The 26,516-nt window shown below is 45.3% G+C and overlaps 1 protein-coding gene across 5 annotated transcripts in view; it reads right to left on the bottom strand.

Moving 5' to 3' along the window:
• Positions 1 to 26,516, bottom strand: part of LAMA3 (laminin subunit alpha 3) — a 254,194-nt gene that overhangs the window by 88,901 nt on the left and 138,777 nt on the right. For 2 of the 5 annotated variants that reach the window (XM_034642115.1, XM_034642116.1), the window contains 9 exons: positions 24,081 to 24,241; positions 20,826 to 20,934; positions 19,057 to 19,154; positions 18,007 to 18,151; positions 16,086 to 16,212; positions 15,865 to 16,004; positions 14,220 to 14,335; positions 12,829 to 13,040; positions 11,635 to 11,839 (listed from right to left, as the gene is read on the bottom strand). In XM_034642115.1, the coding sequence (XP_034498006.1) occupies positions 11,635 to 11,839; positions 12,829 to 13,040; positions 14,220 to 14,335; positions 15,865 to 16,004; positions 16,086 to 16,212; positions 18,007 to 18,151; positions 19,057 to 19,154; positions 20,826 to 20,934; positions 24,081 to 24,241 (1,313 nt within the window). Of the gene's footprint in view, positions 1 to 4,835; positions 5,225 to 11,634; positions 11,840 to 12,828; positions 13,041 to 14,207; positions 14,347 to 15,864; positions 16,005 to 16,085; positions 16,213 to 18,006; positions 18,152 to 19,056; positions 19,155 to 20,825; positions 20,935 to 24,080; positions 24,242 to 26,516 lie in introns of those variants that run through there. The other 3 variants (XM_034642117.1, XR_004620111.1, XM_034642118.1) reach the window with 3 other exon arrangements.

Genomic DNA, 26,516 nt, shown 5'->3' with positions numbered 1-26,516 from the left:
CCCTGCGTCCCTGGGGGAGCTGATGCCTGAGTGTCGTGGGGTGGGATGTTCCAGACAGAAGGAACAGAGGGCAACCGCCTGGTGTGTGCAGGAAGCACATGTATGAGTGGAGAAAGCTGACCCATGAACTGAAGGGAGGCAGGAGGTAGCTTATGGGGATGGACGGAGATGCTGGCTGTTGTGACACTGTCCAGTGACAATGGAGCGAAGTGGCTGAGCCCTGGGCACTGAAGGCCCCCTGCCCCAAGTACTGATCAGCTCTGGCACACAACAGATATGGTATCTTAATAACTTGCTAAGGCCTCATATTCTCATCTGTGGAAGGGGAAAATTGCTAGCTGCTGCCTCCCAGGCCCCCTGTGGAGATAGATGAGGCTGTGGCTGGCACATGGCAAACTCTCAGACAAGGAATCGCCATCTTGCAAAGTTTTAAGTAGGAAAGAGTGTGGTTGGAGTCAAGAGGGAGAAGGGGCTGAATTAGGGCAAAGACATTTGAGATGGAGAGGAGGGATGGGTTCCAAGCTATTTTGGGGTGAGGTTGCCGGGGCTTGTAATGTTCTGGATGAGGAGACAGAAGAGGGGAAGACAAGGAAGACTCTCGGTCATCCAGCCTGAGCACCGGAGCGGATGCTGGAGCGGGCAGGGCTGGCAGGGAGTCTGTTCCTGGGCTCCAAGGAAGGCTCTGTGGGGAGCGGGGAGTCATCCACATGTCTGTGCACTTGAACCACAGAGTGGAGGGGAAAGCACAGGAGCTGACAGAGGGAGAGCAGCTGGCTGCCAGTAGAACAGAGAAGCCCACCACCCCACGGGGTGAGGAAAGAAAGAGGAAGTGGGTGCCAGCCTCCTGTAGCTCAATCACGGAGCTCCACTGTTGACGTCTGGTGGGACCCACACACTGATCTTTTCTTTGTGGGTCTAAAGAAAGTACTAGGAAATGTACTTCTTATCAGAACATTGGGAGTATAGTCTGATATGAAAAATTTTATCATTAACTTGCTACCAATACCTGTTAAAATATCTTACCCAAGGAACCATCCTGAAAAAGAGAAATCTAACTTGATTTTCCACTAAGTTTGTCTTTGGCAAATATTTTCTTATACCCTGGTACAGAATTTTGTGTTTGATTAAGAACACACACTCGAGACCAGGCAACCTACCTTTGAATCCAGCTTTGCTACTTACTGGATCTAGAACCTTGAGCAAATGAACCTCTTTACAGCTGAGTTTACTTATCCGTAAACACAGAGATCAGAATATCAACTTTGTAGGAGTATTGTGAAAATTAAACAAAATAATATATGGAGGGGCGCCTGGGTGGCACAGCGGTTAAGCGTCTGCCTTCGGCTCAGGGCGTGATCCCGGCGTTCTGGGATGGAGCCCCACATCAGGCTCCTCTGCTATGAGCCTGCTTCTTCCTCTCCCACTCCCCCTGCTTGTGTTCCCCCTCTCGCTGGCTGTCTCTATCTCTGTCAAATAAATAAATAAAATCTTTAAAAAAAATAATATATGGAAAAGCCTTAGAGCAGGACCACGCACATATATAAGAAATTGCCATTATTACTCTTGCAATGGCATTGGGAGCAATGGGACTCCCTTTATCCCACACTGCACACCTAAAAAGACACAATCAGTTTTACCTGCAAGGCCTGCTGGCAGGTCAAATGTCATTTCGGTTCCAGCCCCATCCCCTTTGTCTTCCTTCCCACCTGATACCTGCAGAAATTCTTTTTGTAAGGAAGTAAATATTCTCCAAATCACATGTATGGAAATGTAGATAGAAAGTGTCAACATTCTGGGGTGCCTGGGTGGCACAGAGGTTAAGCGTCTGCCTTCGGCTCAGGGCATGATCCCGGCGTTATCGGATCGAGCCCCACATCAGGCTCCTCTGCTATGAGCCTGCTTCTTCCTCTCCCACTCCCCCTGCTTGTGTTCCCTCTCTCGCTGGCTGCCTCTATCTCTATTGAATAAATAAATAAAATCTTTAAAAAAAAAGTGTCAACATTCTGCTTAAAGTGATCACTGCAGTGTGGTGGATGGAAACTTTGGAAGGGGGTGAGAGACTCTTTCGGGAAGCTGGATAAACTAGGGGCCACTCACAGATTTCATTCATTCACTCATTCATTCATTCTTTCTCTCCAACACACACAAATTTCCATTCACTCTCAGAGGGTTCCTAGGCTCTGACTGATAATACCTGCTCTCTTCTTGTGCATCTCAGGCTAAATGCAATCACACTGTCCAACAAAAAAAAAATGACTGTTGCCAGATGACTATTTTTGGAGGGAGCAGCAAGGGCGGAGCACAAGACTCTGGTGGTCTAGTGAGAGAGTACAGACAGCCCCGCTCAACCAAAATTGTCAGAAAGAGGAACCTTAGATCAGGAGAGGAGCTTGGAGATGGCCTGACTTCGACTGTGTGGGCTCCACTCCTCTCACCCGGCCGGGAGGAAAGGACACTGCACAGAGTCGGTGCTATTGTTGAAAACTGCCAACTGGGCAGTTTGTCGAACCAAAGTCCATGTTTCTTCCAGCAAACACACAGGGCTTCTGGTTTACAATTAAGGAATTGAATGCTGGTGCCAAAGAAGCCGCTCACATACTGAATGCCATGGCTGGACGAGGCCGAGAGGGGCCCCTGGAGCAAAGGACCTGGACCCATGCCTCTAGGACGAGGATAGGCAGACAGGAGCCTCTGTTTAGTATTTTCACTTGAGTGGAAAAGAAAGGAGCTGGAGTGTTTTTGCGGGTAGGGCAGCTGCGGAAGCTGCTTGTTGAGACAAGGAGAAAGGGAAGCAAAATCATTCCTCGCCTCTTTATTTCAGAATGCTGTGAGATGGTGGTGGTGAGGACAGGTGGGCTGAGGGCGTGTGGCCACGTCAGTGACATAAGGTAAAGCTCTGGGCCTCAGCACGCAAGTAGCAACTGAGTGGTTGAGAAAAAGCAAAAAGCCGAGCAGAGTGTGGAGAGCAGGAACCTGTGAGCCGACCTTGAGGACCCCAGGTGGGACTGACGGGGAAGGGTTAACCAAAACACGGACAGCATAACATCAGGATTCCTGAGCACTGAGCATATGAATCCTGGGCAAAAACAAGCAACCAAAGGACTTTTTGGTGGTGCCATGACAACAGGGGATAAAAAGGAAACTTCTTCTGTAAAGTCTGGCTGAACGTCTCTTAGAAACTACCTAAAGTCACCCTGACCTTGACACATTTCTCCAGAGAGATGCTCTGCTGTCCAGGGAGCTGCCCTTGCTGAAAAGGCAAGGAGTTTCCAGCAGAAGCTGCCTGTAGGTGCAGAGCGGCAGCGCTGGGGGTGCAGGTCAAGTGGATTCATCTCCAAGGCAATGGGCTCATGGCCAAGCCTTATGTAATGACATCTGCGCATGCGTGGGTGCTCTCCATGTGACACAGACAACTAGAAAATCGGGTGTCAGAGTGAACTCTACCCTTTGCTCATTAAGTACAGTGGGTCTCTTAATATCACACTCCCATCAACTCCAGTCGTAATCTAGAATCCAAAGTCTACCTTCTGCATTCATCGATTCATTCCATAATCATTGAGTGCTTCCTATACACACATCCCTGTGTTAGGGGATGCAGCAAGGAGGGGACAAAGTAGAGTAAGTCGGTCTTGACCCTGGCACATTGTCACTGAGAACACAGGACACAGAGATGCAGAAAGTGAGGTAATCATGTGAGAAATGGGATGAGCTTGAGGCACTGAGATGAGGAGGATGTCCCTGTGGACTCACAGAAGCCTTCGTCCTTCTTGGAGTTTGTACTTTTCACACATAATCCTTGAAGGATATGCAGAATTTGGGGGTAACAGAAGACGGGGAAGAGAACTGATACCTGGAGAACTGGACATATGTAAAGTATTTAGAGAAAGTAAGAAAACCAAGCCAGAGAAGAAAGCTGAATAAAGGCTTAAGTTAGGGTAGGTGGAGCCATATTACCATGAAAGCCTGTCTTTATCCTAACAGGGAGTTGAGACAGGTTCTTGTGCAGAGTGATGTGATGGAAGTGGCATCTGACAGACCCGGGTGCCCCCACGGCAGCCCACACACAACATGGCGCTGGCCATGCCACATTGCCATTAGTGGGTAGTACAGCTTCCCCTGCCAGACCGTGACCTCTGATGCATGAGGCACAACCCAAACTGGAGCAGGTGCTAGATAGAGTTGGAGCAATACAACATACTGGTATCTGACAAAATAGAATTTAAGGTAAAAATTAAAAATCACAGTAACTGAGAAAAATGTTTCATCTTAGTTAAAAAAAATGAGAAGATAAAATCATAAGTCTATATGCATTTATCAACATTGCCTCAAGTCCTGTAGACTAGATTAATAGTTCTATGTATTAGTGCCAAGACTATGGGGAAAAGAGGTTTTTAAATCGCAGGATAATTGTGTACTTGGCATATTCCTTTTCAATTAAGGGGCCAAAAAAAAAAAAAGAATGAATGAATGAATGAATGAGTGCATGAGTAAAGCAGGAAAAGGAAGGTCAATTAGGAGACCACCAATATCATTTAAAGATGAGGGGGGTCAAAGAACTTGACCAAGGTGGCAGCAGAGAGCAGAGAGACATGGAAAGAAAGGGGATAATGCATACCCTGCCAGAATTTGACACCTGATCAACTGTCGGGAAAAGGGGTTGATTCTAAGATGGTACTAGGATTTCAGGCTTTGGGGCCCAGGAAAAGACTGTCATCAGTAAATAGAATTTTAACAAAAAATTGAAAGAGAGAAATGGTTTGAAAGGCAAGACAAGGACATGGGTTTCAGCTATGCAATCAGAGCCGGAAGAATTTTGGAGTTGTAAAGGCCCTTCAAGGTCATCTAATAGTTCATTATACATGTGAGGGACAGGTGCTCAAAGAGGTTAGGGGACTTGTCGAAGGTCCCCTAAGTAAAGCCAATAAAAGAACCCAGGTTGAATTGATTTGCAATGAAGGTGGGATAAGCTAGTCATCAAGGGTCAGGACCAGAGCTCTGGATCTGGAATCATCCAGGAGTGGGGGTGGTTGAAGCCAGGAGAATGGTTGGGGTTTCAGGGGCACAAAGTATCAAGGGAAGAAGGCAGACAGCCAAGTACTTGGCGAATAGTAATAATAGTTAATACTTACTGGGTGCTAGTGTGTGTCAGGTACTGTTCTAAGGTCTCCTGCACAGCGTGGTTAACCTTCTGAAGAACTTGATGAGATAGGTGCCTCCGGCATCTCTATTTTATAGATGAAGAAAGAAGGCATAGAGCGAAGGACTGTACTCAGGTCACCCAGACAGTGAGCGGCCGTGACACATGCAACCTCGTGCCAACTCACACCACACATGCTCTCAGTCTGCAGGAGACTGAACCAGGGACATAGCCACAGAGTGATCACTCAGAGAGACATGGAGAAAGACACTGGTGTTACGGAAGGTGAAGAAAGACAGAAAATGTAGTTAAGAACTCTGAGCTCCATCCCCGTGGCAGGAGCCCCATCCACCTGGCTCACCACTGTGGTCCAGTGGCCCCCTGACACTGTCTGGAATTTACCATTCCTATTAATTGATGAAGTGCAACAAAAGAATTGCTACTCCAAGTCGGCAGGGCTGATGGAACTATGCCCACAGCTGGAAGCATTTTGTCCTGAGAATGCCAAGTCTATGACCTTTTCAGGTATTTTATTTTTCCACCTAACACAAACATTGAGTAAATCTGTGAGGATTCTCAGAGATCGACATCCCCTCAAAAGGTGTTCCTTTTGCTACTGCTCTTCTGAAAAGGCCCATTTGTACACGTGGCCTCACTGAAAATCCAGGTGGATCGCCATCTCCTTTAGTGGATCTTGAAACAGCCTGAAAGTGGTCGGCATCATGCCCGTTTTTTAAAGCAGTGATTCCCGGCTTCTTGTATCTGTCAACGACTAACAAAATCTTCAGGACATTCTAGCCCTTTTGTTTGTTCACAGGACCCGATGACATATCTTCCATTATTAAAAGCAAGGCAAAAGTACTTTTTTCATTGGCTTTTATCAGATTGAATTAGTGTTGCTATTAAAAGCAGAATCTTGATCAATATAAGCATCTTTAGGACCTCAATCGAGCGTTGGCCAAAATAATGGACTTTTTGGCATCTGTACAATATAATTTTGCAATATTTTGTGTCTTACAATCAGAGATGGAAGAGGAAATAGAACAGAATTTTAAATTTAAGTGGGAAGGTAGAGATAATTTTACCAAACGTTTAATGACTTAGGAAACTGAGACCCAGGAAGGCAGAGTAATTTGCCCAGTCTTCTAGCTAGTTTATGACAAAGGTGAGTCGAGGACTCAATTTTATGCCTCCAACTAAACTTATTCCCAATTGCCTCTAAAATAACACCAGTTTTAATCAAGTAGAGACTGAATATTGTGGATTGCTACAATTATTTTTGTAACTTATTTTAAAGTAGATTAATTAGTTTCATTTTCTTTTAGTACGATAAACTTGAACACCTATAAACAGTGAAATAAAATTTGAAAATTCCAATTTTTAGGTTTTGTGATCTGTGACAATCCATCCAACTGGAGAGTCTGCTGTATCCCTGAGAAAGAATGTGGTTTTTTTTGTTGTTGTTGCAAGCTCCAGATATCTTTGATCACTTCTTTCACACAAACTTTAGGTTCCTCTAAACACATTCTTCACTTTCATTAGGAAATTTCATTTGGGGGTGGGGGAAGAACATTCTTTCTTCTAATATTTTCTAAAGATCACTGTTTGGGTAATCAAAAGCTTTTTCTGCATCAACGGTGTAATTACCACAAGCAATTTGTGTAATTTGTAGTCACAATAAACTGAAAGTTTTTCTCACATTATCTGCTGGGGCCCTTTCATGACAAATCTACTTTGATCATGGAGAGATAAGTCACCCCCTCAGGTTATTACAGTCTCTTTGGTAATGTCAAGATAAACAATTTCACCTCTTGGTTTAGGTGTGATATGGGCCAATGAGATTCCATTCCTGTTGATGTTTCTTTGGGTTTGGGCAAAACTAGACAGCATGCCTTGGTCCTGAGTTAGTACTTTTCCAGTCTACTGAATTGTCATTGTTATGTGCAACTAATGAATTACTGAACACTACACAAAAACTAATGATGCACCATATGTTGGCTAATGGAATTTAAATGAAAAAAAAAAGAAAAACAAATTGTCATTGGCTAGTGAAAGTTTGTTAAACACCCCTTATAATTTCCACCTAAGAGACTGTAACAAATCTATGTATCTATCACAGATGGCACCTCAATGCATTTTTACAATTTTTAATGCATTCCTGATTTCCTTTGTCTGCGGCAGCAGTATTCGGACACTGTGTGTGAGGTGGTGTTTGCAGCAATGTATTCTGTTGACCAGTTACTCCCTCTTACAATTCTCCCATTATTTCTCAGACAGAGAATTCTTGTCTGTCTCCCGCCTGAAAACTGCTTCCCCGTCTCCTTGGTTCCTTTGCCTCCTACAGTTAAACAAAAGTTTCCCCGCAGAACCCGCACCTGCTGCTTCCTCCTGTGTGTCCACGCCTGCTCCTCGGGGTCCCCATTACTCTAACCTCCTCCCAAACCTCCATCCCAGCCCCAAGCTCCTCACGTGTATGCTCTGCTTTCAAAAGAAACACTGAAGTAGTCATTATGGAAAAACAGCACTCTGCTGGTCTGCCTTCCACTTATTTTTGTGGCTTTGTTTTTATTTTAATTATGTATGGGAGTACTGCAATGTTTTCAGTGTTCAGGGCTTTCAGTTTCTTCATGCAGAAGTGATTGAGGTCACTACAGAATCCCGGGTTCCATCTTCTGCCAGCCCCACCACCCCCCCTTAACCATCCCATGCAGGCTCACTGATCTTCCTCTCCTGGTCATCTTGAGTTTTTCATCCTCCAGGTTATGCAATGCTTATTCTGATGTTCAAATGGAACCTGTTCTTTTGGCTTTTTTTTTTAAAGATTTTATTTATTTATTTGAGGAGAGCTTGCACAAAAGCGGGGTGGGGGGTGAGGCAGAAAGAGAGGGAGAAGCAGACGCCCCACTGAGCAGGGACCTGATGCTGATATGGGGGCTCCATCCCAGAACCTGAGATCATGACCTGAGCCAAAGGCAGACACTTAACCGACTGAGCCACCCAGGCACCCCTCTTTCAGCCTTTTTATACCCAGATTCCTGCTATGATACCTCTTGAATGAGCAGAGGATTTTAATGGTAAGACCTCCCCTTCTGTTCGTCTTGCATCTTTGTCAGATTATTCTTTATGCTGAAGGGTTCACACAAACCAATTCCACATAAAGACACTGAATTATTTCCTCTGATTTGTTCTTCAAATATATTAAAATGCAAACATTTATTCCTAATTCAATCTGTTTGCCTTTTTTTTTTTTTTAAAGATTTTATTTATTTATTTGACAGAGATAGAGACAGCCAGCGAGAGAGGGAACACGCAGGGGGAGTGGGAGAGGAAGAAGCAGGCTCATAGCAGAGGAAGCCTGATGTGGGGCTCAATCCCAGAACGCCGGGATCACGCCCTGAGCCGAAGGCAGACGCTTAACTGCTGTGCCACCCAGGCGCCCCTGTTTGCCTTTTTTATAACATCCTGGATTTCCTTTTCTGAAGCCAGTTCTAATTCTATGGTTTCCTTTGTTCTGCTAGATGTCTTAGGGGAACTCTCAGGATGTTTGTGTGTGTTGTATTTATTTTTTATTATATGTGTGTGTGTGTGTGTGTGTGTATTTTTTAGGGGGGAGGGGCAGGGGGAGAGGGAAAAAGAGAATCTTAAGCAGGCTCCACATCCAGCACGGAGCCCAATGTGGGGTTCGGTCTCACGACCCTGAGACCATGACCTGAGCTGAAATCAGGAGTCAGACACTTAACTGACTGAGCCACCCAGGCACCCCATGTTTGTGTGTGTTTTGGACAGAGGTGCTGCTGACATGGTTCAACAGCAACAGACCGGCTTGGCTGACTGTCTTTCAACTGCTGCTCTAACTCTCCCGTGACCACCTTTTCACACCCATGATGGCAGACCTTGCTGCTGCAGCTCTCTTGGCTTCCTGAAAAGAAATAGTTCATCCTCCTTATCCTCGTGGATGTTTCCATTGAGAGCCACGTATTTTATTTACAAATACTCTGGAGCTCTGGTATCAAATGTTTATAATGGCTACCAGTTTGCGGTCTCTAAGAGGGCTTTGATTTTCAAGAAAGGGAGATCGGCACCCCTGGGAACATGAAAAGGGAGAGGTCAGTGGTAAGGAAGTGATGGAAAATAATAGTGCACTGTCGCTACTTGAGGGAGGAAGGCTCTGGTACAGATAGAAAAGAACAAGATGAAAAGCATAGTGGGGCTGATAGCCTCCAGATGGAAAGTGATACCCATCCATGAAAGAACAGAAGGAAAAAAAAGACAGCTCTGAGAAATGAAGAGGTAAGGAGAGGAGATGTCGAGAGGACTACCAAATAGCCCAGCTGAAATGAGGCAGCATGGCTGCATGATAGACAAATCTACAAGATTCTGCCATTTGTCCAGCTACTGTTTTGGACCGAGGGCTCACAGAGAGGGAATGGAGGCCATTTTCCCTGGGGAGGCAAATCCAGGTCAGTAACGAAGTCACAGGATCACATATCTTGTCTTTCTCTCTCCTTCCTATACAGTGGACTGCGCCATGATGGGCACAGACAGGCTCTCTTGGCGGCCCACTCTTCCACCCTCTGCAGCCATGAGCCTGCAGGCGTCTCCTGGGCACGGTGCATCTCCGGTCTTAAGCATTCCTGCAGCTCTGTGCCCTCAGCCCAGATGCCACTGTCTTCCTCCATCAGTTACTAACTGGAATAAGCTGGACGTTTTCATGGGCCCAGGGGTGAATTCAAGACCCAGTGTAGCATCTTCGGTAATGAGCTAAGAGCCTAACTTCCATCCGGAGAACAGCTTAAGCACTGGATGGAACAGAACCTAGCATCTCTTAACTAATAGGATGAAACAACTCTGGATGTCCCTCAAAATCCTTTGTGCAAATCGCCTTCAGTGTAGACCCACAGGTTGAGAAGGATGAGCAACTGAGCTGAGTCAGGGCGGACTCACATCTGTGCTTTTAAAGACTTGGAATGTTTCATGACTCAAGTTGTCACTCAGCTTCCTTTCCTGTAGCACAAAGGGGCTGTGAGGCCCCCAGGCAACAATTACAGGTGTGGTGAAGGGTCCTTCCTTAGGAAAAGTGCACGTTGCTGCAATAGAGAGTAGAATTTTGTCCCCAAAAAGACGTGTTCAAGTCCTAATCAGCAGTATCTGAGAAGGTGATCTTATTTGGAAAGAGGGTGTTTGCAGATCTAATCAAGCTAAGCTGAGGTCATGCTGGAGTAAGGTGGGCCCTAATCCAATATGACTGGTGTCCTTATAAGAAGAGACACACACAGAGAATGCCATGTAAGGACAGAGACACACCAGGAGGAGCCATGGGATGGTGGAGCAGAGCTTGGAGGGACACGTCTACAAGCCAAGCAACCCCGAGGATTGCTGGCAACAGTAGGAGGTAAGAGGAAAGCATGGAACAGTCTTCCAGAGACTTTAGAAAGGGCACGGCACTGTCAACACCTTGATTTCAGGCTTTAGCCGTTAGGACTATGAGAAAAGAAATGTCTGTTGCTTTAAGTCATCCTGTTTGTGGTAAGTTGTTACGGCAGCCACAGGAAATGAATACAGCCGCCTTTCAGCCGGAGTCATGGACGCCTGCCACCAGCAGCAATGGCCTCCCCCACCCCGGCTGTCACACCCAGATCACCCACACAGACCCCAAGACATCTCCTCCCCATAGGTGGGGGGAGTGTAGGGCGGGTGGTGAGCCTTACCCTCGCTCCTGCACACTGCCGTACAGGCCATGCAGAAGCTCTGGCTGTTTCCCCCCACATAACCCCCTCTCTGACCCTCTCTAGCCTCTTCTCCTAGAAGACTGGATCCATTCTGTATCCTCTGAGGCCATTCCCCAGTCCTGCTGACATCAGGCTGATCACCGGCTATTGTGTGACATTGGCCTCTAGTTCCCCACGCAGAGCTCAACCCACGGAGCCGAATCTCCTAGCAACACAGAGTCTGTGGGAGCCGACGTGTGCCACTGTCCCTTACCAGTTGTGCACTGGGCCTCTCGGTCAGTCATGATGGCAGCCCTGCTCTCAGGTCAGGCTCCCCAGCATATACCTTCATCCCTTGCCTGCCCACCCCCCAGCCAAGGCCCACCATGGAGGCCCCAGCACCCCTTCAAGCTTGCCTGTCTGAGGACAACAGGCCTGAGGCCCTCAGACTTTGTCACGTACTGTCCTCAACAAATACACCAATGGATAGGTGCTCACCACACGGTGACACAGTAGAAGAAAAGATAACTAAATTATGCATAGAGAGGGGACACCCCGAGAACAACGCTGCAGTGCATGGGCAAGGCTGTTTATGACCTCAGGCGCCTGGCCGTCCACCTGCCCGGACTCTACCCTAAGCCTGAGGGGCCTAGTTTCTCCACACACCACAGCCCATCCAAGCTGGGGAGCTCCACCCTGAGGTAAGCACAGTGCCGTCCTGTGAGACACGGGAAGGAAGGTGACTGGTATGTGTAGAGGACATACTCCCTTCCCCTAATAGGACCTCACCTGCACTGCCCGTGTTCCCTGTCGCACTCCAGGGTGGCAGCCCCAACAGTGCCCCTCCTGGAACAGTTGCAGCCTTCACAGCCAGCCAGGGGATGGAAGCTGAAGGAATAGGTGTCACACACGTCACACTGGGGCCTGACCGTGTGGGGAGGGCAGAGGCATTTCCCCGTCACCTCTTCACAAAGGCGTGGGCCGCAGCTGCATGCTGGCCAGGGAATAAAGAGACATGGTGTAAGGGAGAGATGCCACCCGGCCTCCAGCAGCACTTCACCAACTGTCAGCATTTCCAGAAGCTTCCAAAGGGCCTGGGAGAAATGTCTTGCTTTTTCTTCATTATGGCATTATTGAGTGTGACTGATCTGAAAGGTAGGTTTCTTGGGGTCCAGACCAACGATACCAAGTGCTCATGGCAGACACAGTGTACGAACACTGACTAAGGCACAGCTGGACCCACTGATGCCAGGACAGGAACTCAAAGGAACCCACCCAGCTGTAGTCCCATGCCATTCTAACAAGATGCCTCTCATCTGTCAGAGGGGCCTCTCCTTACAGGCTCCCTGAAGGGGCTCCACGTGACCTCAGTGCAGCGGGGCTCAAGGTCAGGGCATAATGCAGCAGCAGCACCCTCGGTAGGCAAACGCTGGTCTCCAGGTGAAAAGTCTGCTTGCACCACGGGTGCACTGCTCACTGCCGCCCCGTGGCCTGTACTGACCCTCCGTCTCAGGCCACAGGATGGTTCTTCGATAAAAGCCCCCAGGCTTCCCACTCAGAAAGAATGATGCTCCTGTGACCTTGGCTCTCCTATTTCGGTCAAGTTTGGTTAGGCTGCAAAGATTGAAGGGGCTTCCACGAGGAAGAGGGATGGAGCTGTCCAATAGTTTCATGCTTAAGGCTCTTTAAACTCATCTGTTTTGCCAAATGCATGGGTCACATAGCACAAGAAACACAAATGTTTATCTTCTAGAACCGACCTATTCAGACTGTGGTCCATGGCCACTGGCATGGGCATTATCTGAGTGATTAAAAGAAATGCAGACTCTCGGGCCCCACGCAGGCCTCCTGAATCAGAATCTGCATTTTCACAAGATCCCCAGGTGAGTCCCCAGCACAGTGAGATTCAAGAAGGCCCACCCTAGGTGAGCAGCACCCACCTGGGACCAGAGACAGCCCCGGACGCCCCGAACGTGCACTTACGCTTGCAGTGTGGGAATCCATAGTAGCCCGTCCGACAGCGTGTACACTGCCGCCCAACGACACTGGGCCGGCACGGGCACTGCCCGCCCTCTGCGCTGCAGTGACGGCCAATGGCCCCGGTGGGGTGGCACTCACAGGGCAGGGCTCCCTTGTGGTAAAGGGCCACCAGGGACCTGGCAGAGTTCTTACAGAATCCAGAGGCCATCTGGGGACTGTGAAGACAAAAACAGTTCATGGCATTATCCCGGGAGGTGTGCCACACAGTAAAATCCCAACCTTCTCCTTCCCATTTGCTCCACCAACTGGTGTTTTGGGGGAGGGACTCTGGCTGTGGAGTCTGGCAAGAAATGAGGGAATACCCCACCCCTGGATTCACAACCAGTGACAGCCAGCCTTCCTTCCATCCATCCACTCCAGAACACATGCCAGGACTGGTGGGTGGGAACTTTTGGGGCTGAAATAAAAGGGTGAAAATTTACCTATAGGATGAATTCTATGGTATGTGAATTAATCTCAATAAACCAGTTACAAAAAAATTATACCTTGATGTATATGCACCAATAACAATAACAATGGGAGGAGGAAGCGGCAAAGTGCCTACTTCTATTGAATGTTGTGCGTTAGAAGTGTTGCCTTCATCTCACTTAACCTCACACCATCCAACCAGTTAGGCCTAAGCCTCATTTCATAGATAAGGCAACTGAGGCTTTTAGAAGTTAAGCAACACGTCCAAGGCCACAGAGCTACAGATTGGCCAAGCAGACATTCAAACCCCTAGCTGTTGGATTCAGAGCCTTTACTCTTAATATTTTCTATACAGGAGACTTCTGACCACTGGGGCCCCCTGGAGCTCCTAGGTCCCTCCGGAAACCTGCAAGGGGGCAGGTGGGTCTGCAGAAGAGAAGAGCAGGAGCCCAAACTCAAGGCTGTCCTAGGCTCTTGGAATTCGAGGATCCAGGGAGAGGGGACAAGGCGGTTCGCCTCTCTGTGACACTCCCCACACAATCAGATGGCAAAGGAGAGGGCGAATCCAGGCTGATGTGCTTCCTGGTGGAGGGCACCCAATGGTCTCTTTTAGGAATCTGAGTTGGACAACAGGATGCAGCAAAGAGGCCAAGAAACTCCTGAGCAGCCTGTGAATTCCAGCTTGGAGGGTGAACATCTGGCAGGATAGAAGTTGAGGACAATACTCTTGCCCAAATAGGCAGCACAAGGTCTGGTGCAGGGTGGTGTACGCAGAGGAAAAGCATCTCCCTCCCCGGACCCAGGACGCACTGCCACTCCCGTGGGCCCCAGGAGGAAGGAGACAGACCCGAGGGCCAGCCCCACCCTGGGCCTTGCTCTGAGCACGGATGGGAGAGCCTGAAGAAGCCCCACAAAGTGATACTTACTCAATATAAAAACTGTTTCCTCCACAATTGGTGATAAACTCAAATGACTTGTCCACTGACTTTTTGTGAAGTATTTGGTAGTCGTAATTCTCCGCAGGCACCACTAGAACGCGGACCTAAAGGAAACCTGTCAGCATGGCTTTGGATTTCCAACAGCAGGGCACACCTATGGCTCTTCATTATACTTTCTCTTCACTAAGATCAATATTCTTTATTGTGAAGCCCAACACTACATGAAACAGCATTTATGTGAAAAGAATCACAAGAACTACCCGAAGCCAGTGTTAGAGGTTCAACCCACGTTCCTATGTAAGAAATAGCGTGTGCTGGGCAGACCCCTCGGACACCTGCTCAGAGAAGCAGCGGCCTCAAGTGCTCGGTGGGGACAGGGCAGCTAAGGGGTCATCAGACCAGTTAGGAGGGCCGGGTCCCCATGTGATCTATGCCTGGGATGACCCTGGATCCCCAAAGGTCACATTTTGTATTTTTAAAGATGAACAAACCAAAATGGCAGGACCAATGGGGGAAACGCATACCATGGCTTGCCCTGAAGCTTACATCACATCAGAACGCTGTTATGAATAACTGTAGCCCTGGTCTTTAAAAGCACTGCTCAGCTCTCTGTGCCTGTTTCAATCAGACTACTCCAGTAACAAATGCTATAGGAAATTTCAGATGTCTCTGTCAACTGGTCACCAACTTATAGCTCACAGAGAGCCCACTGCTCACATGCTATTCAGTCAGTAACCATTTGCTAAGCACCATGTGCCGGGTGGTATCCTAGGCATAGGGGATACACAGTGCATAAAGTCAGGCCCCGGTCCCCTAGGAAGATGGCCTCCTCGGAGAGAGAAGGATGCATGAGCAAGAAACTAGAGGGTCGCACAGCAGGACCTGGACAATGCTACCTGGCTCCCTGGAAGGCTTTACAGGCATTGAGTTACCCTGAGTCCATCAACCAAGGTAACAAACAGGGTAGGGGATGCCTGGGGTTGTGCAGGTAATAGGCTTAAGTCTGAGGGACTCATGAGGTCCCCAGCTATGCAGATTCACAGTAGATGGTCCCACACTGGGCCTAGAGCTCAGAAAATATCAGAGATGAATTCAGAGACGTGATGTCATTCCCCCACAAGAGAGAACAGAATCAACCCATACAGGTGATGTTATCCAAAGAGAAATGACAGAACAAGAGCGCTCAGTATCACACCCAAGGGAACGCCACCATATATGGACAAAAGAAAAGATAAATCCCTGAAGGAGCACTACAGAAAGTGGGAACAAAATGAGAGAAAGCAGCAACGGAAGCCCAAAAAAGAAAGTTTCAAGAACAAAGGGAGATTAAATGCTTCAGGAAGAGACCAGTCAGGTGAAGAGTGAGGAGGGGCTGATGCAGAGTGAGACCCTCATCACCAGAGCTTCCCGCCAGGGAGTCTTTTCTTCCTATTCACTTACCCATTGTTCCAATTTCCCTTGACTTTGTCACCTGCTTTTTTTTTTTTTTTCAAAAGGTAGCTATAAAATTTAAACATTTTTCTATATGACTTCAATTCCTTAGAGGAATTACTGTCACAAGCCAAACAGGCACAGAGAATGGAGGACCAAGGAAAGCACATGAAGAGCAAGCTGAGGGAGAAGCAGACCGTACCAATACTAAGGACTTTCTTTCTGGAACCTTCACAGTCACAGCCACCTCTGGCTTTGAGATGTCAAACTCAACTTGATCTTCAGCAATGACTTGGTCCCGGCAGCCAAGCGCATGGGGACAAAAAGAGGCACGGAAGACACCTGGAGGCAGAGCGAGAGAGGAGTGCCTGTCAGGGTCCTGCAAGGCCCAACCAGGCATGTAGCCTGCTCCCTGATGCTCACCTGGCCACAGCCGCCCTCCGTCCACAAAGACCTGTGTGGGAAATGTTGGGTGTGCTGGTTGATAAAAATGGATGACAATGACATATCGGCCTAGGCGTGGTACAAGTCCTCGCAGGGTTACTTGGTTCTAGGTAGAAAAAACAAGATTAAAAGCAAAAAAACAAAACAACTTCTCAAGTTGCAGAGCTACGAACATTTAGAGTTTAAAAACCAAAACTATCTAGGTATTTACCCAAGTGAAATGAAAACCTATCACACCAAACTTTCACTTGAATGTTTACAGCAGCACTATTTGTCATCAGAAATACTCGAAACAAACCAAACGACCTGCAACTCAGAACGGATGAACCCACAGTGCGCTGCAGCCATAACTGACGCCAGGTGGAGTGCCATTGGGTACAATCACTTCGGAAAACTCTCTGGCAGCTTTTACCAAAGTCAAACACATCACTGAGCAATTACACTCTTAGGTACATACCCAACAGAAATGCATGTGTGCCATACGGCTGTGTGAGGATGTTCCCAGCATTCACATACCACTTGGAATAACCGAGGAAGAAAGAGGCAGACTCCATTTTGGATGTTTGACTGACAGGTGTCAAGCCCCTTCGCTCACCTTTAGTGTTTTGCCCCACACCTGCACAAGCCAATATGAAGGCCCAGATGCACATCTTTGGCACAGGCAGGAAGTTCAAGCCACACTAATTCTAGCCCATGGGAAGGGAGTCCTCACCTTGTGCTCCTCCACCTTCCCCTCACCCCTGCCCAATCACAGTGAAAACCAGAGTCATGCCCCCACTTTTGCTCAAGCCAGACGGTGAGCCCTGCTCACAGAAAACCTCATTCTGTGAGATATGTCTTTTCAAACCCTCAAAAAAACAAGAAAAACAGCAACCATATAAGATTATCTTCATCTTTCAGATGAGAACCATGCCTTGAAAAAGGCAAGTAATTTAATAAATGTCATATTCTAACTTAAGAGCAAAACCAGGACTAGAACTCCCTTGTCATGATTTCAATTCCTCTCCCCCCTATGATTCTGGGTGGACTTCCCCATACAGGCTCTTATTAAATTTTCTCTCTCAGATCCTGTTAGTTTTCTAACTTGATGCAATGTGAATGGACATGAGCCATCTCTAGGATTAAAAGGATATAATATCATTAGGGTAAATAGTAAGTCCCGCAATTTCATAATTTACAGTGAAAAAAATAGAGTCCCTTACTATATTCCATCTTCATGCTATAGATTATTAATCAATAAATGTTTATTGAGAATTTCCTTCCTGCAAAGCATTTTGCTGGTATAGTTGGGGATGCAAAAAATCTATTAGCCAGAGCAGCTTCTGCAAGTACTTACATTCCACTTTGGGAAGACAAATGATCATCTCAACAATGTTACATAGCAGTAGCCCATGAAAACATGACGTATCACAAAATGGCCATGAAAAACTGCCAAAAGATTGTGTAGATAGAGATACAAAAAGAAAAGAGAACTTCGGGACGGGGTGGTCATCGACAGGATTAGCCAGATGGCTCACATCTGGGACTCTCCACAGTTGAGAGTAGAGGTCCTCAAACTTCAGGGCCATCCACCTCCCAGGGGTGAGGGGAAGGTGGAGGAGCACAAGGTGATGACTCCCTTCCCATGGGCTAGAATTAGTGTGTCTTGAACTCCCTGCCTGTGCCAAGGATGTGCATCTGGTCCTTCTTATTGGCTTGTGCATCCAAGCCCAAACCCCTTGGAGGGCTGATTAAAACACAGACACCTGGGCCCCACCTCCAGAGTTTCTGATTCAGTAGTTCTGGGGTGGGCTTGTAAAGATGCATTTCTAACAAGTTCCCAGGTGATGCAGATGCTTCTGGTAAGGGCCATGCTTTGACAACCATGATTTAGAAACAACACACTTGAGGGGAGTCCCACCTGTGGCGCCTTCAAGGTGACTCCAGTAACAACTTCGGCAGAAGGCAAAGGATCCTGGGGCAGGAAAGGGGAAGACTCACCACGTGGGACTTCCAAAATTAATGCTGTTGGAGGGGTTTCAGGGACCAGGGAGACACAAGAGGCACTGAAAAAAAAGAATATTAAAAAACAACCAAAAATGGAAGAACTATCCATTGGTAAAGATAGCGACTGTGAGCATAAGACTATGTGACATCAAAAGGATCTAGTCTAGAGAGAACCACAGGATTGTGGAGGGATCTTTAGACAAAGACACTCAGTGTAGTCACTTGGCTAAGTGATTCCAGGAAGCCTGCTCAATACAATGAGCTAAAACAGAAAGAAAATCTTAATTTTGAAAAATAGTAACCAGACAGAAACTGATAGAAACTTTTTCCCTTCTAGAACTAAAATTCATGTTAAATGGGGTCAGTGCAATGAAACATTATTGTTCACCTCTAAACATAAATGCCGACATTAAATCATATAAAAACACAGAACACAAATGCACATCATTTCTTTTAGGCACAGCCAGACTTCACTGTCTTGGTGGCCTCTATAGTCCTAACCATATGCCTAAGATTTCATGACTGTGTCTATAAATTATTTTTGAATCTACAACAAAATAACCATCCTGAAACCCCGAAAATTACTGGTTAGCTAATCCTCATAACACAGCGGTGAGATGGGTCATTATTTTCACAGTTTTTTAAATGAGGAGCCTCAGACACAGAGATTAAAGGATTGGAATAAAGTGAGTCTTTGCGAGGGCTCAGAACACTCCGTAACTGCCCTCGAGGGCAAAGCTTAACCATTCCCCCATTTGCTACTGTGTCAGCCTCCTGATATTATGCAATCCTGGAAAGACTGCAAGGGGAAATGATTTAGCTGATTTTTTTTTTTTAACCCATCATCAGCCTTTAGTACCTTGGCCTATGATCCCTTCTGAAGTGAAGCATGAAGACACAGCCTTACAAGCATTATCGTACCACTCAGAGCACAAATAAGGGAGAAAGGAAGGAAATCCATTACCTTTGATTAATATAACCCCCGTAACTGGCAATGCATTTGACTTGAGGTTTCAAATATTCAGTTGAGAATTCTTCGATGGGTATGATACAAATTTGATGCTGTTGAGCAAATACAATGCAAAAAGGTAACATCACGGTTATCGGCAAAGCCAGTGGTATGGTCAAACATACTCTTAAAAAAGCTGGTAAGTAAAGAAATTATAATTGTTATTTTAAAGTGGAAAAAACTACAGAAAGGCACTCCCTGTGGCATCATTATGTGCAACAAACCCTTTTTACTGTTTTACAGGATCACTGCCTGAATATTCTTAGAGTAGTCATATGCACAAATAAAATTATGAAGTTCAAAAACAACTCTTCGTCAGTGACTTTTGATGCCTGTTTTCTCTCCTTCCCTGGGCTGATGCTGGCTCTTCAGACCCCTGGGCAGGGAGAGGGGGGATGTGGTCAGCAGCTGGGCAGCCTGTTTGGAGCCTGTCATCTGTAGCTCCTGCTACAAATAATCTTTCTTAATAGAGGATGACCTGAATCTCAGGCACCTTTGGACTTCACTGAAGGAAGTGTCTCCAGATCTAGTTTCTGAGTCACATGAGAAACTCAGTATTAACTTAACAATACATTTTATTTTAATCAAAACCGTATTACCAGCTTGATCACAAACCTATTGAGTAACAACAAAACTTTTTATTGAACACCTACTATATGCCAGGCACTGAGTCTAAGGGATCCTCCAAGACCAGGATGGAGCTTACATTCTAGTTAGACATCTGAATGACATTAGACTGTTTCAAAAAGGGCAAACTTATGCTTAAAAGATGAAGACTCCACCCTGTTATAATTCCCAAAGATGAAGAGGTTAGATTCGCTCAGATTGTTATGTTTAAAAAGAGAGTCACAATTTTAAAAAGAAAGTCTGAAGCTATTATATAATTTATGTAATAACTTTTAAAAACTCAATTCCAGATAATTCTTAAAAGAAGGCTCAAAGTGTTTAATACTGTCAAGCACGAATATTTAAAACACATTAGAACAAGCTGGCCTAGCATTTCCAGAGTGTGATACATGCTTAATATTCACAGTTGACAGGAAGTTGCTTCGTACTTAGATAATCTTCTGTTCTCTGAGACATTTATTATAAATCTGGCCTCCCTTTCCCAGGCCAGTCCCACTGCCTGTTTATCATAATTCTCAATATTTAAGTTGTGCTATTAAAAGGGAGGCATGAGGGTATTTAATCTGACAAACTTGGTATTTTTAACTCTGAATCGTATATATTTAACTAACTGAATGATATACTTTTTGAGATAGAGTAACAATAGTCTGGAAAAGAAATACCAGCTGACTGCAACCTTGAAAATTCTGAAGGAATTTGCCAAGAAGCTAACAGACATTATAAAATAGTAAAATGGGCAAGAAAATAAACAGTAACTAATGGCATTTCTATACACCAGCATAAAAATAAACTAGGAACTATAATGACAGAAGATATTTCATTTATAATAGTAACAATGATCAACTTAATGAAACAGTTTTGTGAGATGTGCTCAAACTTGATACGCAAACTTTACTGGGTGCGATAAAAAAAGGCTCAAACAAGTGAAGGGTAAGACAGAGTTCTAGATGGGAAGAAAACACATCATTAAACTGGCAATTCTGCACAGGTTCGTTTTATAGATGGAATATAAACCCAGCCGAAATTTTTATAAGTTTTAAAATAGAGAGATATCACCAAAAGACTTCTAAAATTCAAAGGGCAAAACAGAAGCGTACCAGAAGGAATCGGGCGCTCTGCGCCTTGAGCCGAATGCCTGCATCTGCTAACAGCTCGTACACAGCGAGGCGACTCTGGCCATCAGTCACAACACTCCGGCACAGGACGCTGCGGGAGGAAAGAGTGTTCTTAGCCTGACTCCTCTGGTCTCCCTGACTTCGTGCCTCCCTGCGGGATAGCTGATTGCTCTTCTGTTTCTCCTGTTTATAACTAGGTCACTGACAGTGAATTTTCTGGCACAATGAGTTTAAGAGGGATGCAGTCCACAATCAATACAAGAAAAAGAACCTTCTGATTGCAGCACATCTCAGGGCTAACGGCCTTGTTCACTTTTTCCACCCGGCTCTATGCAATACTTGGTCTAGTCATTGGGAGAAAAAGCCTCAGGGTCAATCATGTCTGATCTCCAAGATACAACCTTCTTGGAAATTTATCAATATTCTTGGTACCATCAGTGACTAAAGTTGCCCATTGGCCTCACAATGATCAGTGATATCCCACACCACGTCAGCACTGGGCCCGGCCTTACTCCAGTCATGAGTAACCAGAGGTTGCCACTGGAAGCCCAGTCTGCTCCCCATTGTACCAGCTGCGCTCCTTCCTTCCACCCCATCAGGTGATATACGGAGTTCAGGAACTTTTAAAAGGTCATGGTTTGGAACCAAAGAATACACTCTAATGGTAAAACCCATTAAGGAAGTATTTTTGGAGGAATGTTTCTGATTTCATATCCTGTAGCAACTTTTCTGTCTGTAAATACAATCTGGAAACTAGTTTGGAAACAAACTAAAAGAAAGGACCATCTCTGGGAAATATTTGAAATAATTTATGCAATGACTTTTTGGTAAGGATTAAAATGAGGGGCGCCTGGGTGGCAGAGCGGTTAAGCGTCTGCCTTCGGCTCAGGGCGTGATCCCGGCGTTATGGGATCGAGCCCCACGTCAGGCTCTTCTGCTGTGAGCCTGCTTCTTCCTCTCCCACTCCCCCTGCTTGTGTTCCCTCTCTCGCTGGCTGTCTCTATCTCTGTCTTATAAATAAAAAATAAATAAATAAATAAATAAATAAATAAATAAATAAATAAATAAATAAAATAAAATGAGATGGTGTATAAAGTGCCACAGTTACAAACTCAAAGAACAGCTGTTTTCTTTTCCCTTTTGAGCACGTGTGTGTGTGTGTGTGTGTGTGTGTGTGTGTGTGTGTGTGTGTGAAATTAAAATGCATTCCTTTTGGTTCAGGCATAATCCTGGGAGTTAAATATATGAGGTGACTCACTTAGATTTAGTTTTATCCATATCCTTTTAAAATTCTTACTAAGAATAGACTAATGATAATAACTGGATTGATTTAATCATAAGTGAACCTCTCATACAGAGGGGCGATCAGATTTATCACAACACTGTTTTGAAAAGTGGTATTTTAATTAGCACCACTACTTTTCTGTTGGGATATTTTTAAAAATAACACCATTAGAACTCACTCGAGAAATGCTGGGAAAGGTTCAACCCTCAGCAGGAGAAGCTGCAATGTTGTAAGGGCCTTGTCGTTTGTAATAGGCTTTTATGGGTCAAATATTTTCCCAATTGCACCATGTTTCTGGGCTCCAGTACTTAAAGCCTGTTCATTTTTACTTGTCCACATGAGAGACAAATATTTTAGACTAGTGAAACCGTACCACGGGACGTTCCTAGAAATGGTTAAATACAATAAAAGAGGGTCCTAGTCTAATACAACACTGTCTTGGAATTCTAATGTCCCTGGTAAAGAAGAACTTGGTGCTGTCATGTCCAGAGCCAAAGTGGTCTAAAGACTACCGCACGGCTGTCTGCCCCAAATGCCATTCAGAAAGACGTCATGAAACCAAGCTCGTGGCTTATGGAATCCTGGAAGGGTGCCCTTTATTTTTTAGCTTTGAAACCACCCCTCTGCTTGGCCTAGATGTTCTCAGCCTCTTCTGAGATGGGTCAGAGAGCCATCAGGGACACCAAGAGTGTTTCCTCCCGGGCCCATCACCACCTCATATTCTGTGGAGCAGGGATCAAGCGAAGTAATCTGGAAGGTGGAAGGTGGAAGGAGTCAGAGGGCTGAACCAGAGGGTGGCCAGGGTCTGGAGAAGCCCTGTCCCAGCCCTGTGGCCAACAGTCTCCAGGACTCGGGTGGTGAGATGACCCACCCGCCTGGGAGTGTACATTCCAGTGGTTGCTGATGTCATTCACAGATGAAACTACCATTTTCAGGTAATGTCAGAACATTCTGGGGAATTTTTTTTTTTTTTTGCCCCATCTGGTGCTCCTATTAAAATGCCAAATGCAATTATAGTCTTTGTTTGTTTTTGTCATCACTCCAGAGAAAAGGGTTGATTAGATTTTTTTAAAGATTCTTAAAAGAAGTCCTCACAATTTCCTTTTTAGGGTTGCTGAGAGCATGATGTTAATTCAGTAACCATTTCATTAAGTCTCATAAAAGTTTCCATTCTGAGCTCCAAAAAGTAACACTTTTCATAAGTTCTTTTATTCATAAAACAGGGAAAAGATCCAACTACTTCAGGTCATTTGGAGTTTGACAAAAAGCCATAGGTAAGTCGTGGAAACAAAATATTTAAGGCCTTGGCCAAGAACTGGCTGGGTTCACCGCAGTTCTCCACCTGCTCTCTGAAAAGACGGACTCCCAGTGCCATTTATTATACAATTAATTTTGTGTGGAAAACACCCCTTGCACTGATTCTTTAATTCAAACATATTCTGGACATTTGCATAGATCTTGAAAGTATGCAAAGAAAACAATGTTTAATAAATCTTTGTCAAAGTTCTTGTAAGACAGTAACTGAATCAGGGTGAATTTTTAAATCTTTGGTTAATTATTTTTCACCTCAAACATTAATTATTCCAGTCTCAGAAGGGCGTGTTGTGAAGGCAGTTTTGGCAGAGTCTTTTCTCTTTTTCCATGTGCCCATGGGCTCTGCCCAGCATTGGAGGTGTGAGCACTGAGTTCCCTGCACTACCCAGGGTTGTGGTTGCTTCATGGGAATCTGAGCCAAAGTGGTGAGTGGAACACACAGCTTTTCAAGAAAATGCAACAAAGAAGCCTCCCAATGCTACACTGGGGGGAACACCAGAAACCACAGTTTCCTGCTTGTTTTCAAGATCAGCCTCAAAAAGGAAACAACTTCCCAATCCAGATAAAAGCCAAAGTTCCCAAGGCTGACCTCTTGATTGTTCCAGAACAAAGGAATCCCCTAGGACAGGACTGGTTACCTGTACTTGCAGCTGTAGATGTTCACCTGGCCTTCCAGAACAGACCCAGGGCTCTCCATGTGCACATCAACCACAGACATCTGGTCTACTTCCGTGGCATACTCGACCACGACCACGTAGTTGCCCACCTGTGGGACCCGCAGCTGCAGATGCAGCTCCACCTGTCAGAGAGCCCGAGCACATGGACGTGAAATGTACTGGATGCAGTTACACGGGCAACAGTGAAACCAGGGCTGAGCAGACACCCAGAAATAGTTTTCTATGTTATCATAGTAAGAAACATGGTCCTCTAAGTAGGAATGCCAGAAAAAAATACAGGATGCATCATTAAATTTGAAATGCAGATAAACAACACACATAACTACTGTTTACCTGCAATTTAAATTTAACGGAGCATTCATAGTTTTATTTTCTAAATCTGGCAACCCTACTGCTAGGGGCTTATACTCCTTTCACCCATATATTTGCCTTCTTTCTCAAGGCAAAAGACACTCTAAAACTTGAGTAAAAAGGAATCTCCAATGGGTGATAAGAAGAATAGAAGTATGCCTTGAGGCTCTTTTGCTGTTCTTCAATTTAAAAAATGAGCTTAAAATTTTGTGGATGCAGATAATGGGAAGTGATACATGAACCCCATTCCTGGCACAATAACTAATGATAGTTTGGTTTCGTACTTCCAAACCATTGTCTATGTCTGAAAATGCACACATATTTACTTCTTTTTTAAGAAAAACTGCTCATAGTAGGCAATCATGGATGCTTTTGTACCATCACAGCAGAGCTGAGCAGCTCTGACAGTGTCCATACGACTCTCAAAGCCAAAAATATTTACTATCTGGCCTTTTATTCCCCCCCTCAAAAAAACACCCACATCTGGTTAGGAGCTTGGAGTCTGGAATCATACTGCCTCTAGCTGTGTGACTTTGAGCAAGTTACTTAATGTCTATATGCCTCAGTATTCTCCAGTGTACAAATGAAGATAACAATAATAGCCACCTCTTAAAATTATTATGAGGATTAAATGAATTAATATATGAAGAACTCTTAGAAATGTGTTTGGTGGGGCGCCTGGGTGGCTCAGTCGTTGAGCGTCTGCCTTCGGCTCAGGGCGTGATCCTGGGGTTCTGGGATCGAGCCCTACATCAGGCTCCTCTGCTGGGAGCCTGCTTCTTCCTCTCCCACTCCCCCAGCTTGTGTTCCCTCTCTCACTGACTGTCTCTCTCTCTGTCAAATAAATAATTAAAAATTTTTTTAAAAAAAGAAATGTGTTTGGCATGTCACAAACACTACATAAACACTGATGATTATGATTGTGATTATTGCCTTTTGCCATGACTTGCTTTTTTTACTTAACAATATTTTCTCTGTTTATCACAGTACATGCAGATAAACTTCATTTTCTCAATGGTTTCCTACCATTCCATAAAGTATGAGCATAAAATGATTTATTTAACTAATCCCCAATTGATGGACACTTAGGTTGTCTCTAATTTTCCCTATAACATATAAAGCTATATGATGATCCATCTATTTATGCATCTATATATATATAGATGGATGCATATAGAGATGGATGCATATCCTCAGGCTAGTATTTCTGTAAGACTCCTAGAAGTAGAATTCCTGGGTCAAAGTACATATGCAGTCTGATGTTCATAGCAGCAATGTCCACAAAGACCAAACTGTGGAAGGAGCCAAGGTGCCCTTCAATAGACAAATGGATAAAGAAGACGTGGTCCATATATACAATGGAATATTACTCAGCCATCAGAAAGGATGAATACCCACCATTTGCATCAGGATGGATGGAACTAAAGGGGATTATGCTAAGTGAAATAAGTCAAGCAGAGAAAGCCAATGGTTTCACTCATATGTGGAACATAAGGAATAGCAGAGAGGACCATAGGGGAAGGGAGGGAAAACTGAAGGGGGAGAAATCAGAGAGGGAGATGAACTGTGAGAGACTATGGACTCCAGGAAACAAACTGAGGGTTTCAGAGGGCGGGGGGGGGGGTTGGGGGAAGCGGGTAGCTGGGTGATGAGTATTAGGGAGGGCATGTGTTGTGATGAGCACTGGGTATTACACACAACTAATGAATCACTGAACACTACATCAGAAACTAATGATGTACTATAATAAAAAAAAACCAAAGTATTTGTGCATATTGAATGTCTGAGCCAATATTAGAACTACATTCTGTAGCAGTTCAACCCCCTTCATTCTGTAAGCTCAGGCCCAGCCAAGCTTTACCACACTTAATTAAAATCCTCCTGCCCCTTACCTTCAGGAAATTCACATTTACTGTTCTCTCTGCACAGCCCTGAGCCACACAACTAATATTTTCCACAGTGATTTTTCTATCACTTATATAATAGAAAGACTTCCCTCAGGGGGAAAAAAAAGTGGATTATCCACACCACTTTTCCACTCAGTTA

This window comes from Ailuropoda melanoleuca, chromosome 14 (genome assembly GCF_002007445.2).
Source record: "Ailuropoda melanoleuca isolate Jingjing chromosome 14, ASM200744v2, whole genome shotgun sequence".
Taxonomy (NCBI): Eukaryota; Metazoa; Chordata; class Mammalia; order Carnivora; family Ursidae; genus Ailuropoda; species Ailuropoda melanoleuca.
This window is presented reverse-complemented; position numbering and strand designations above follow the sequence as displayed.